This window comes from Mytilus californianus, unplaced genomic scaffold (genome assembly GCF_021869535.1).
Source record: "Mytilus californianus isolate M0D057914Y unplaced genomic scaffold, xbMytCali1.0.p SCAF_5, whole genome shotgun sequence".
NCBI lineage: Eukaryota > Metazoa > Mollusca > Bivalvia > Mytilida > Mytilidae > Mytilus > Mytilus californianus.
In genome coordinates, this window is record NW_026262701.1 from 109,001,807 (window position 1) to 109,015,666 (window position 13,860).

The following is a 13,860-nucleotide window of genomic DNA, read 5'->3' on the forward strand; positions in this document are numbered from 1 at the left end:
TGCTTGAATATGGCATAACACATTAGAATAAACAAGTACAAAAAGAAGATGAAAAAACACCCAAAAAACAACAACACTAAAGTACCGTCATTTCTGATAAATACATTAATAAGTACAGTGATACTATGAGGGAAGCACATCGTAGTATATTATTTCAATATCGTAAAAACAAATGTATATGAACAATAATCATATTTCATGTATTTAATATAACTAATAAGTGAGAAAAAAACCCCGATTGATTATAAACAGAGTTAAGCCAATGCACTATCATACATTACATGGTTCAATTTGTTTAGTAGGGTATGAAGCTGTTGATTTATGAATGGATCTTCAGCAGACATCAGCCAAATATATTTGGGTGTGATATCTAAGAGGCTTACATATTAATTTTGTTTAGAATGTCACATCTTTGAGTCCAATACTTTATCATATTTACAAACACTTCCAACAGTAAAGGGAATCTACCAAGTTCTCCAAAAATTGTCAAGTTTGTAGAACATTTACAGTTTATAAAATATGTTTGCAAAATCTGATAATAGTTATAAGCTGATCAATTGTCTAGGCTTGAGTTAACTTTTTGCACTAATACAGTAATTGGTTATATGTTGAAATTACAAGTTTGCAGTAAAGATACACAAGTTCAAAAAGAAAGGCATATTTTGAGAAGAAAATTTTTATGTTTTACACTCAAACAAACAAACAAACAAACAGATTTACAACAGTACACAAAACATAACAGAAAACTAAAAACTGATCAACACAAATCCCATCAAAAACTGGGGGTTATCTCAGGTGCTCCGGAAGGGTAAGCACATCATGCTCCACATGTGCACCCATTAGATATCTGTAATGTTGACTCAATGTGGAACATAACCAAAATTGATCAAGCATGAAGTGTAGGCCATTGCGCGGTTTGGATAAGGGATCAAATTTAACCTTAGATATTTAAGCGTAAAATATTGGTCAATGTGACCTAAATATCATTGAAATGTTTTTTACCGTCTAGATAAATTCGACTGAAATATCGTTATAATTTTCTGAGAAATTACTATAAACATAACTAGATACCTTGACTTTAAAGAACGTAAGTAAATCTTTAAAATGGTTTATTTAACAGTTGAAATTGGGCTTTGAACTAGTTATCAATAATTGAGAGTACTTTGTGTCTTTTTGTCATTTTTCGTAGTTATTTTTGTTTTTAGAGCCGATCTTATGAGTCGGACACTTTTCATTTTTACAGTTGTTTCTAATGTAGTTCTGTTACACCACCGTCCCATGTTAGGACAGGGTTGAGCACTCACAGACATAATTGACCAGTCACATTCTGTATGTGCCTGTCTTACCAAGGAGCATGTATTCCAGCGGATTTTGTTGGTTGCCGACTTTCACAAAGAAAATCCCTTATTGTTACCTTAATCAGCAAAACATATGACCGTTACTTTTCTCTTTGAATGGTTTTCACTCTTGAAGTTGAGTTCGTTATTCTTGTGTCATTTATAGTTTTTTTTATAAGGTATAGGTTTTGGTCATTATTGATGGCCGTACTGTGATCTGTAGTTGTTTTCATCCTTGTCCTTTGGTCTTTTGTGAATAGTTATCTCATTGGCAATCATAACACATCTCCCTATTTTGATGTTAATTGTTATTTGTTTATATAGAATCACACAAACATACACACACAAAATGTCAGTCACTCAAAAAATTTATTTTAAGTACATGTAATGTTATACTATACTCGAGTAGTGTAGTGGTAAAATACTACCAATATCAATCGGATAGATGGACAAACGGACAATAGAATGCATGTTATGGTATAGCTAAACTTTGAGGGAGTAATGGGGTGGTGGTGGGGGGAAAATGAATATTGAACGATTCTATTATTGAAATATTAAAACACAAATGTCAATCAAACATCGAAATAATGAACTTTTCCATTTCCCGTCCTCTCTTCATTTTTGACCAGTGATTCATCGTCTGCAGTTGTGATTTTGACGTTCGTTCCTTCTTCGTCATTTGTATTGTCATTTGTAAATACGGCGACATAATCGCCTCCTTTCTTTTCACAACACTTGAAATACTTTCGTTTGACATAAATTGCATAAATCAGTCCTGTCACCATGAAACTCGCGGAGAAAAATAAAATCAATATATACGTAAGTCTGGAATATTCTGACCTGCATGTAAGTTCGTTACTAGATGTAGTGAAAATATTCTTTCCTCGAAGTCTTGAAGGAAATGAACATCTGAAAAAGTTAATAAAGATATATTAAGAATTTTTCGGCAATAAATTTTGCTAATTCTTGAATACCGCCACCAATTTAAAAAAATATATCTCTTCCAGACCGGATTTTACGGGAAAAAGAGGAAATAAACACAATACATTTCAGGTTAGTAGTTAAAAAAGAAATCCAAAGTTATCGACCAATAGGAAATTGCTTGTATGATTTTTCACAAATGTCAGAAATCTTCTCCAATTTGCATGCAAGATATTTACTAGATGTGTTTTATGTTTTTCTCGAAGTCTTGGAGGATATGAACATTTGATATGGTTAATGAAACATAAATTTTGTTCGGCAACACGTTAACTCTCGATTCACGCAAATGACTAAATTATGCAAGTCAGGGAAAGTCAAAAATTGTATTATTGAAGATAAAATAACGAATTCCATTAATTCATTGATATTGAAAACGAAGTACAAACAAATATTACTGACAAAACTGGATAACAAGAACGCTCAGAGAGGATTAAGTCTTTTAAAAGTCTATTTTATCCAGTCCACGTGACGATGCCTGTCTCGAGCCAGGTTCCCTTTATTGGTTGTATTTATTACATTTCACAGTCTTTATTCATTGTGTTTTTCCTACTGATAATTTGATGTGGATGGCAGATCTTTGTTAGACATTGTAATTTGATGTGGATGGCAGATCTTTGTTAGACATTGTAATTTGATGTGGATGGCAGATCTTTGTTAGACATTGTAATTTGATTTGGATGGCAGATCTTTGTTAGACATTGTAATTTGATTTGGATGGCAGATCTTTGTTAGACATTGTAATTTGATGTGGATGGCAGATCTTTGTTAGACATTGTAATTTGATGTGGATGGCAGATCTTTGTTAGACATTGTAATTTGATTTGGATGGCAGATCTTTGTTAGACATTGTAATTTGATTTGGATGGCAGATCTTTGTTAGACATTGTAATTTGATGTGGATGGCAGATCTTTGTTAGACATTGTAATTTGATGTGGATGGCAGATCTTTGTTAGACATTGTAATTTGATGTGGATGGCAGATCTTTGTTAGACATTGTAATTTGATTTGGATGGCAGATCTTTGTTAGACATTGTAATTTGATGTGGATGGCAGATCTTTGTTAGACATTGTAATTTGATGTGGATGGCAGATCTTTGTTAGACATTGTAATTTGATGTGGATGGCAGATCTTTGTTAGACATTGTAATTTGATTTGGATGGCAGATCTTTGTTAGACATTGTAATTTGATGTGGATGGCAGATCTTTGTTAGACATTGTAATTTGATGTGGATGGCAGATCTTTGTTAGACATTGTAAAATATGTCCATAGCCTGAGATGGAACGAATTGTATATGGATCCATGACTCTTTATCTGGAAGTTTTTTTACAAACACTCTGAAAGCCGATAACTGAAAGTACTACGAAAACCTATGTGTATAAATTTAAAAAAAAATTAACGACAATTTACAGAATTTAAAAGATAAAACATAATTTTTCCAGTTACAATAGACTATTACACAAGGTCATGTTTTTCTCTGACTGTTAATGACGTCTTTAACTAAATCCATTGGATGTTGGGTGTGTACTGATTGATATTTTAGTCTTAGATACATGATTTTTTTATTAGTTGTTATTGGCTTTGAACTAGCTGCCAGTAACTCCCAAATCTGTTCTTAGTGTCTTTTTTTGTTGTTAGGGATGATGGATAGATATATACCCTGCCACGTCCTGTCTGTGTTTTTTTATGTTTTATGTTTTACTTTGTATCAATCTGATGAGATAAGCTTTTTTCAACTGATTTTTATAGTTTGTTCTTATGTTGTGCTGTTACACCACTGTCCCAGGTTAGGGGAGGGTTGAGCGCTCACAAACATGTTTAACCCCATCACATTCTTTATGTGCATATCCCAAGTCAGGAGCCTGTAGTTAAGTGGTTGTCATTGGTTCGTGTCTGTCATATTTGTTTTTCGTAAATTGTTTTGTTATCATTTAGGCCGTTTGTTTTCTCAATTGAATTGTTTCATATTTTTCATGTCGGGGCCTTTTATAGCCGACTATAGGGTATGGGTTTTTCTCATTGTTGAATGACGGTTGCCTATAATTGCTTACATCCACTTCAATTGAACTTTAGTGGATAGTTGTCTCATTGGCAATCATACCACATCTCCTTATTTTTATATACTTACATTAATGTAAAGTTTTTAAAGTGAAAACCATCGTCCATATTGGTGAGTAACCAATCCATGTTGCAATCGCATCGCCATGGGTTTTTATCCAGTCTGATCTCTTTGAGAGATATAATAGTATCCAGTGGTAATGTGTTGGGACGTAAAGTTTTCATATTATTCCCAACAAGCGACAGAACTTCAAGTCCAAGTAAGGTTGAGAATGCACCGTCTTTTATAAACTCTATTCCATTATAATCCATAATTAATGTTTTCAATTCTAACAACACCGGCACGTCCTTAACGGTAGTTATTTTGTTGAAACTAATGTCAAGTTTTTCTAAGCCTAATTCTCCCGGTAATATATCTTCTTCAAATTTTGTTAACAAATTGTTACTAAGATTTAAAAAAATCAAATTGTCTAGATTAATTATCGACGCATCTCGCAAAGATTTCAATGAGCAGTAGGAGAGATCAAGATATTCCAACTTTGAAAAATAATACGCTGAAAATGTGTTATCTTCTAACGAGCCGAGATCATTACCCTGTAGCGTAAGACGTTTAGCACGTCCAATTTCCAAATCCAAATCATCATCTTTAAACGAATCTTTGCTTATTTTGTTGTATGAAAGATCTAAATTTTCCAGATTTGTAAAATTTTCAAAAACACCTTTTTGAATTGTTATAATTATATTATGCGCAAATGAAATTTCAACAATAGAAGACGGAAAAGTTATGTTAAAGCTGTTGACAGTTTTTATGTTATTAAACGAAAAATCTAAATGTTTAATAGTGTCTGGCAGATTAGGAAAACTAGGTACCGTTGACAAGTTTCTATTTCTGCAGTCAAGACTCGCCTCTTTGACGTCACAGATGTGCGCATCATTAGAACCAAACCATGAAAGCGCTGAACTAGTGGTAATGTCGATGGTAATAGCCACGATTAAGAAAACTGGATACACTGTCATGATATACATAGTGATTTTTCCTGAAACCATAATAGGTATTAATATATTGAATTGAATTTAAGTTTAACGTGTTGATTTTGTGAAGAAGATCGTTCACTAACTTTAAGACGTTTTACAATTTTATTTTGTCTTTTTTTGTAGGAATGGCATCTTATTTACCAAATATGTTTCCATAGTTTATTACATTTTATGTATATAGAATTATATTAGCATTATCTGTTTTCTATTAAAGGAAATATATAAATATTTAAGTTTTTTTGTTAAATTTCACAATACCTTTGTTTTTGATTTTGTAAAATTATAATTTACTCCACGTATCCACATAGTGTCTATAATTAATCATATACTGTTGGTAATGAACTTTGTATCTGTACTGTAGATAACATGTATTATCGTACAATTATCTATCAAAATATTGCACGAACTTCAAAAGTTGTCATTTTGTTGATATCAACAAATGAATATACACACATATATATTGTAATAGTACATTAAACTATGGATAGAAATGTCATCACCTATCAGTAAAAGTTGCAGGTTTTTGCCAAATTTAAACCATACATAAGACATGATTTAATGCAATAATTTTCCTAAACAGTCAACAATAAAAAAAATCAAATTGAACCAATGTAGATTTCTATTATGAAAAGATGATCAAAAGCACCTTGTGAAAAAGTCCTGGACTACACCAGGTATATTTTATAACTGGATGTAACAATTTAAAGATGAGGTGAATTCAATGAATATGATGGATCAACTTAACATTCTCTGTACAACTTATGTTTGGAAACCACTGTTACAAATCCCCACTCAAACCAATACAAAATTACAGCTATCTTATCGGATATTGCAAGTCATAGACTTTTCAAACCAGTTCACATTGGAAAAGATGAAAAGGAGAAAAGTTCCTTTCTAAAACTTTCCTTTGCAAATAAAGGGTTTGATGCCATCAACTTGGGAAATATCCTTCATCATAAATCAGTTCACTCGAAAATACCTCCCTATTTTAAAGATCAGTCTGTACCTATCATTTCTTATACCTATACCAAACCAATTGCAACTAAAATATTTTCAATTACAAACACGTGTTGCAGGATCTCAATATTGATGACTTCAAGTCTAAACCTCCTGATTGCACCTGTGCTAGTTCCCCATTCATATATAACCCGACTGGCCACGTTATTACTGGTGACCTAAACATTGTCCGTAACACTTCTCTGCGAAACGTGTTATCCAAAGGCCCGAAATATCGTGAGCCTAAATCCATCAATTGGAAACACAACTTCAAAATACTGATGGATTCAGTCGGGGATTATGTCAGGCAAGGGTTAAACGCGAGAAGAAGACGTAGGTACTCTTTCCGAATGGATTAAGGTTGTGAGGTCGTTGATACAAATCAGAATTAAAAAACTGAACGGGTCTATGAATACCCATGCTACATCTATCTTTAAAGACTCAAATGTTGCCAAACACATGTCCTATCCAAATATGTTGATATCCCCGCAGATAAAGCCCCAAACAACATCGTTTTTTTGTGTAAATCACATTACATAAACTGCTTGATAAATGAATTAGGTATTGACAATTCACTTGGAAACTCAACATATACCCCCACGACATTTACCAAGGAGGAAATCCTAGATAATCATAGACCTGTTCTATGTTTCTTTGGAATTTCAACTATTAAAAGATGAAGAACTGGATCTCCCTCACTGTATTGGATACCTAAACTACATAAGTGTCCTTACAAACAACGTTATATTGCTGGTTCTTCCAAGTGCTCTACGAAACCTCTTTCTAAATTATTAACATCAATTTTATCAGCAATCAAAGCCGGGCTTCAAAGTTATTGGGAAACTACCTATTCTAGAGGTGGCGTGAATCAGATGTGGATACTAATAAATTCCAAAGATCTTTTAGAGTACATACAATCTAAGACACTTTCATCTTGCAATAGTATTAAAACATTTGACTTTTCTACACTTTACACAAGTATTCCCCATTCCAAACTAAAAGACAAATTGAAAGAGTTGGCCCTGCTTTGTTTCATCAAAAGGAAAGATACAAGTATCTTGTCTAAGGGAGGGATAAATCGTACTTTGTAAAAAATCGCTCTTGATTCCAACAAAAGTTTTTTTGAAACTAACATTATCAAGATGCTTGATTTCTTGATTGACAACATATTTGATACGTTTGGCGGACGTGTTTTTCAACAAACAATCGGCACTCCCATGGAAACCAACTGTGCCCTGCTTCTGTTTCCGACTTGTTCCTTTATTCATATGAGGCTGACTTCAAACAGAAACTTCTTAGGAAGAAAGAAAAGAAGCTAGCAGTATCCTTTAACTTCACTTTCCGCTACTAGTACATAAATGATGTTCTCTCACGAACGAAATAATTCAAAATTTGGTGACTATGTTGAACGCACTTATCCCATCGAACTTGAGACAAAGGATACAACAGTTACAGTTAAGTCTGCCTCATATCTTGACTTACATCTAGAAATTGACAAATGAGGGTCGGTTGAAAAAAAATTTTACGACAAAAGAGATGATATCAGCTTCCCGATTTTGAACTTTCAATTTCTATGTAGCAACATTCTATCAGCGCCTGCATACGGAGTATATATCTCCCAGTTGATACAATATTCCAGGGCTTGTATTTCCTATCATGATTTCCTTGATAGAGGGTTGCTGCTTACAAGGAACCTATTAAAACAAGAGTTCCAGGTGGAGAAGTTGAAATCATCTCTTCGTAACTTTTACGGACGCCATCACGAGTTGGTTGGCCGTTATGGAATATCTGTTTCACAGATGACGACGGATATGTATTAATTGTCGCAGTCCCGTCCCCTTTGTCCCGAATGTGATCTACCAAATAAGACTTATCACCGGGTTTGTACTTACATGAGCAACACGATGGGTGCCACATGAGAAGCAGGATCTGCTTACCACCAAATTCTTTGGTAGGGTTCGTGTTGCTCAGTCTTTAGTTTTTTATGTTGTGTTTTGTATACTGTTGTTTGTCTTTTGGTCTTTTCCGTTTTTTTTTGCCATGGCGTTGTCAGTTTATTTTCGATTATTAGTTTGAATATCCTTTTGATATTGTTCGTCTCTTTTTTAGCTTTCCTTTTATTTCCCATCATATCAAATTGTTCCATTATGGGGTCAATAAATAAACTCATCATAGATACCAGGACTAAATTTTGTAATTATACGTGTCTATTCTATTAATGCATTTGGTTCTTACAAAAATTGTTGACTTCACAAAAGAGTTATTGGAAAGCATATTAAGCTTATTATCAACTCATCCACTATCGCGTGTGATGAACCATGCGTTTTTCATTCTGTATATTGTAATTGAAATTGCTTATCAGATTTGAATCCATATAGTCACATGTGAAGGTAAACTGGAAGAAATTTGTTATACTTACATATTGTATTTAGATCTACTAGAATTTATGACTCATAGCGATATTGGATGCATTGCTTTTAAAATGCTGAAACACCATCATTTTCACAAAATGCACAGATTTATTCGGTAAAAATATAGCACAAGAAGATTTGGAAAAATCAGAGCGAATGTGTTCAATATTGATCAATATCCCCAAAGCGCCTTAAAATGAAGAACACAGTTATAATATGTAAATGACAAATCTCAGTGCAATGATATTGGACATATTGCTATTTTTTAATAATTGACTAGGTTTAACCATTTGTTTTTTTTTTAGAGCAAATGACCATACAATAAAGAAGTAAGTTACATAATGTTTGTAAACTGAGAACAGAGTTTGGCAATAATCTAACTGTTTGAAAATAGTGATTTATCACTTGCTGAAACCGCTCAACACTCTTCGTACCCCGTAAATCTAACCACATCTATGAAAATGTTTCGGCTTCAAAACGAGTTACAATACATATCCACGTTACAATATGGACAGACAAATGGATGAAAAGACTACTAGCATCGCCTACCTGAAATGGTTTGCGCATATTGACACTTCTATGAAGTTCATGTATCAAAGTCATCCAAGTTATGAAAATCATTCAACATTACGTAGAATTTCAATTCATGCAATTAACGACAGTCCAAAAAAGGTAAAATAGATTTTGTGTAACTTTTTAATTTTTAAAAAGTCACACAACGGGTGTCACAACTAGAGCAGTATGTACTGACCCTTCCAGAGCACCTTGGATTACCCCCGTGTTTTGTGGGTTTCACGTTACTCAGTCTGTAGTTTTCTATGTAGTGTTTTGTAGACTTGTTTGCCTTTCGTCGATTTTCGTTTTTTTTTTTGCCATGGCGCTGTCAATTTGTAAATGTTCCTTTGGTATCCTCCGCCTCTTTTTTGTGTGTGGAGATGGTCACATTGTTGTTACGCTTAGTTAACAGAAATCCTCTTGATTTGTACTTGTTGATTTTCAGACATTAAGTATGCTGAATTTCTGTGTTAATTAGCCTCTGGAACTAACAATTGACTCAAAGTGGATCTTGAAATGCAATGAAAAGGAGAAAGTCTCGAAAACCAGATGTTATACAGTTCGAGACAAATTTAACGTACATGTAAACAAAAAACTACAAATCAAAAGGAGTAATAATGATAACAAAACACCAAAGTCTTTATACGGATAAGTTTATTTACCAGTTTTTAAACTAATGAAATTGATTAGAAATTTTACATAGATTTTCCCTTTGCACCAGCTGCCATATCTGAAAAGAAATACAATGATAATATCACGTGGATAATATATCAATTAATTATTTAACAAAAGAAGATGTGGAATCAATGTAATAGTTTATTTTCTTTTGAGTTTGAATCTATTTTATACATTTCTTTGTAAAAATACTTTCAAGTGCCGAAAAACCGTTTAGATATTACAAGTAGAACCGTGAGTATTTGCTCAAAATAGATAACATCCCCACTATGAGTTATCGGTAAAGATGAAGTTGATAAAGCATATGGACGTGAAAACACACCACACAATATAGCATGCTCAAATTTCACTTCTTTAGATTAAATATCGAAAACACATCATATTCTCTGATTATATTTTCCTTGTATTTATATCTTGTCAGCTCATTTCAAAGGAGTAACACGACGGGTGTCACATGTGAAGCAGGATCTGCTAACCCTTACAGAACACATAAGATCATCCCCGGTTTTTGGTGGAGTCTTTAGTTTACTATGTTGTGTTTTGAAGACTGTTGTTTGTCTTTTAGTTATTTTTCGTTGTTCACCATAGCATTGTCAGTTCTTTTTCGACTTATAAGTTTGACTATCCCTTTGGTATTTTCGGCTTCTGTTTTACAACTTAAGCAAAATCAATGCACATTTAATGACAATATATTTTGAAATTGGTATTTTCATCAAGCTTCAGACAATATTTCCTTACTGTTAAATCGGTACGACATGATTTACATCGCGAAACTTCCGACGGCAAGCGCAATTTCTTAACAGTACTGTGTGTACCATTAAGAAACTATATGAACAATATCGTAATGCCTCAGATAGCAAATGAAATGTATGTTCATTATTGTTTGCACAGGAAACTATATGATCAATACCGTGATGCTTCAAACTGTAATGGAAATAACTGAACAGTACTATGTGTACTGCTTGCAGACTATATGATAAATACCATGATTACTCAACAATAGTTTTTTTTTCCTATTCAGATATATTATAATTGTTGTTTTAGAAAACATCCCTTAATACTGTTGAAAATACAGGACAGTCAATGAATATCAAATTTTAAAAACATCGGCAATGTTAAAGTAATTAAAATGTTCAAAAACGTGCTATTGATACTTAATGTCTGCATAAAATTAAACAAATAGCAATGATTCGTTGCCAAATGACGATTTTCCTAGGCATTTTTCTTTTTCACTTTTTAAAATAGTAAAAATCGAATACTCGAACAAAATTTTCTATTTGTATGTGTACATGAAAATAACACTTTTTAAATTTGTGCTTCCGAAGCGCTTTTCTTGACTTACCTTAACCTAAAAAGTTCAAACTTAAACATTAGAAAGGCAAGGGAGCTATATGCCGAAAACGAACCTTAAAAGAATAGCCAAATTCAATTAAGGTCATATTTGCCTGAGGGAGTTGGAACCTTATTTATTCAATAATTTCTTAATTCATCAACTGTGAATTTTAGGAAAAAACTTTGTTATAAATCATGTCAGTACCGAAGCACTGACTACTGAGATGAAAATACCCTCGGGGAATAACAGTCCAACAGCAGTGGTATCGACAAAGTGAAAGCAAAATAAAAATCAGACTTTATACATTTTGTGAGTCCAAAGCGCTTTTCTAGATTAACCTTAACCTGGAAAGCTCAAACCTAAACATCTGAGAGTTAGGGATGTATAACTGGATAGAAACGTTAGGAGAAATATGACTTAAAGGAAAATTAAAACGAATAGCTAATTCATCTAAGGTCAACATTACCTGAGGGAGATGGACCTTAGTTTTTCAATAGTGTCTTAATTTACAAACTGGGAATATTAGAAATGAAAATGTTATAAATCATATCAGTACCGCAGCTGATGAAACCCTCGGGGATAAATAATCCATTAGAAGTGGTATCGACCCAGTGCTTGTAAATGAAAATAAAACTTTATAATGTTCTTACGTTTAAAGCACACTTCTTGAATGTTATTGTAAAAATGTATTTACTTACTCATACATCCATTACAAAAGCATTTTTTTGTCAAGCTATCACAATTCCCCCCGCTGAAGCAGTCTTTGGCATGACAGCAGCCATAACAACGATCGTGGTTTAATTTAGTGCACATAGCCTCACACGACGCTTGGCTAGATGTCTGTATACCTGGTTGCAAAATAAAGGCAAGTTGAGTATTTACAAAACATATATATAATAATATTGCAAATCAAGTCAATGATATTTATACAAGTTTGAAAAAGTGTATATCTCATTGGCACTCATACCACATCTTTTTATATCTAATAACTTGAGAAGGGTCAAGTTTCTTCATGTTCAAGTATTTTTTTCTACCTTATATTATACAACTTCTGACTTTTGATGAATTTTAATGTGGTTTTATTGACTTTTGAAAACTGATGTTGATCGGGGCCATAAATTAAAGTTTGTAATCAACACTGATATGACCTCGACTGTTTGGGATTATCTTAAATTAGAATCAAGTGATGTTCACCACGATGGATGTTAATTGTTTACCGTTTCGTCAGGTGAAAACGTTTTTATATTCAAATTATATGTAGAAAATATTAATAAATAACAGGACATTGATTAATACCATATATGTGCTATTCGAATAAGGTAACATTTTCCTGGAAGCAATTTATGTCAATTATTACACCCTGCTTTCTCAATAGGTAGGTATATAGTGAGGGGTATGTCTTTCCGTCCGTTCGTCTGTTTGTCCTTCCATTCCAATTTTATATCTGCAACTGTCTTTTTTTATGAAAGTGTCTCAATATATTCACCGTATAATGCCATTTTGCACTTTGATTTTAATCCTAATTATTTCTGCCGTTTCTGACAGAAATAATGGACTTTGCCATTCCTGTATGTGGTGGTGGGGATATCATTTTGTGAGCTTTTTCATAGTATCTGTATGACTTAATACCATATTTTATCATTTGAAAATGTCAGATGAATAGTTGGACAATCTTGTATAATTTCCTGTTATAATGGAATGTCTTAACCAAGCTTAAAAGTCTTTTGAATTATTTATTCAATATCATTTCTTATTAATTGTCATTGTTGTTTCATCATTTGTGACATTTCTTTTCAATAAAACTATAAAAATGGTTTTTTTTGTGTTTGAAATTGTGTGTATACAAGTACACAATTGCTGTGTCTGCTTTTAACTTATATCTCTCCCTGTGAAATAATAATGTATCATGTAATTTCCTGTTTTATACACTTTATCATTAATGCGATGTTTACCAAATGCCATGATAAGGAGTAAAGTTGTAACCACAATTACCAATTTCATCTTCTTTCCTTCTAAAAGAGGCAGATAAAAAAATTAAATACCGATATCAGTTTTAATGTCGTTGGACAAAGTGCAATCTGCCAAACCTATATGTGTAAATAGTCAGAATCATATCAACGCCAAACGTAGTGACACCAGGATAATATCAAAATTCGAAAATATATGCAGCCAAACTATCTCATGCTATTAAAAAAACCTCGTCCCGTACAAAGTATAATGTCCAACTTTATGGCAAGATTGAAATTTATGTCAGACTGAATATTTTATCAAAATAGTATTTTCTACCGATGCAATGAATTTATAACGTGTTATTCTTTCTTACTAGCACTAGGTTGATAGCGCTGCTAGTAGACAGTTAAACCCTGAAGGTATTATTAGCAAAGTAATCAGTGCGTCGAAAGGGAAATATTATATAACGTACATTTCTTAAATGCACAATATATCGCCTTTTTGTACTAAATAATATTAAGTGAAGGAT

General features: G+C 32.9%; 1 protein-coding gene and 1 long non-coding RNA gene across 2 annotated transcripts; both read right to left on the minus strand.

The window, feature by feature from the left end:
• Positions 1 to 1,687: 1,687 nt before the first annotated feature.
• LOC127700537 (carboxypeptidase N subunit 2-like) lies at positions 1,688 to 5,791 on the minus strand. The gene is made up of 3 exons (XM_052204075.1): positions 5,670 to 5,791; positions 4,447 to 5,413; positions 1,688 to 2,246 (listed from the first exon to the last, which is right to left on the minus strand). The coding sequence occupies exons 2-3, from the start codon at positions 5,400 to 5,402 to the stop codon at positions 1,910 to 1,912; spliced, it is 1,293 nt and encodes a 430-aa protein (XP_052060035.1). The 5' UTR covers positions 5,403 to 5,413; positions 5,670 to 5,791; the 3' UTR covers positions 1,688 to 1,909.
• Positions 5,792 to 10,010: 4,219 nt separating this feature from the next.
• On the minus strand, positions 10,011 to 13,398 carry LOC127700548 (uncharacterized). Its single transcript, XR_007981632.1, has 3 exons — positions 13,334 to 13,398; positions 12,080 to 12,229; positions 10,011 to 10,103 (listed from the first exon to the last, which is right to left on the minus strand). It is a non-coding gene; the product is annotated as an uncharacterized LOC127700548 (long non-coding RNA).
• Positions 13,399 to 13,860: the final 462 nt, after the last annotated feature.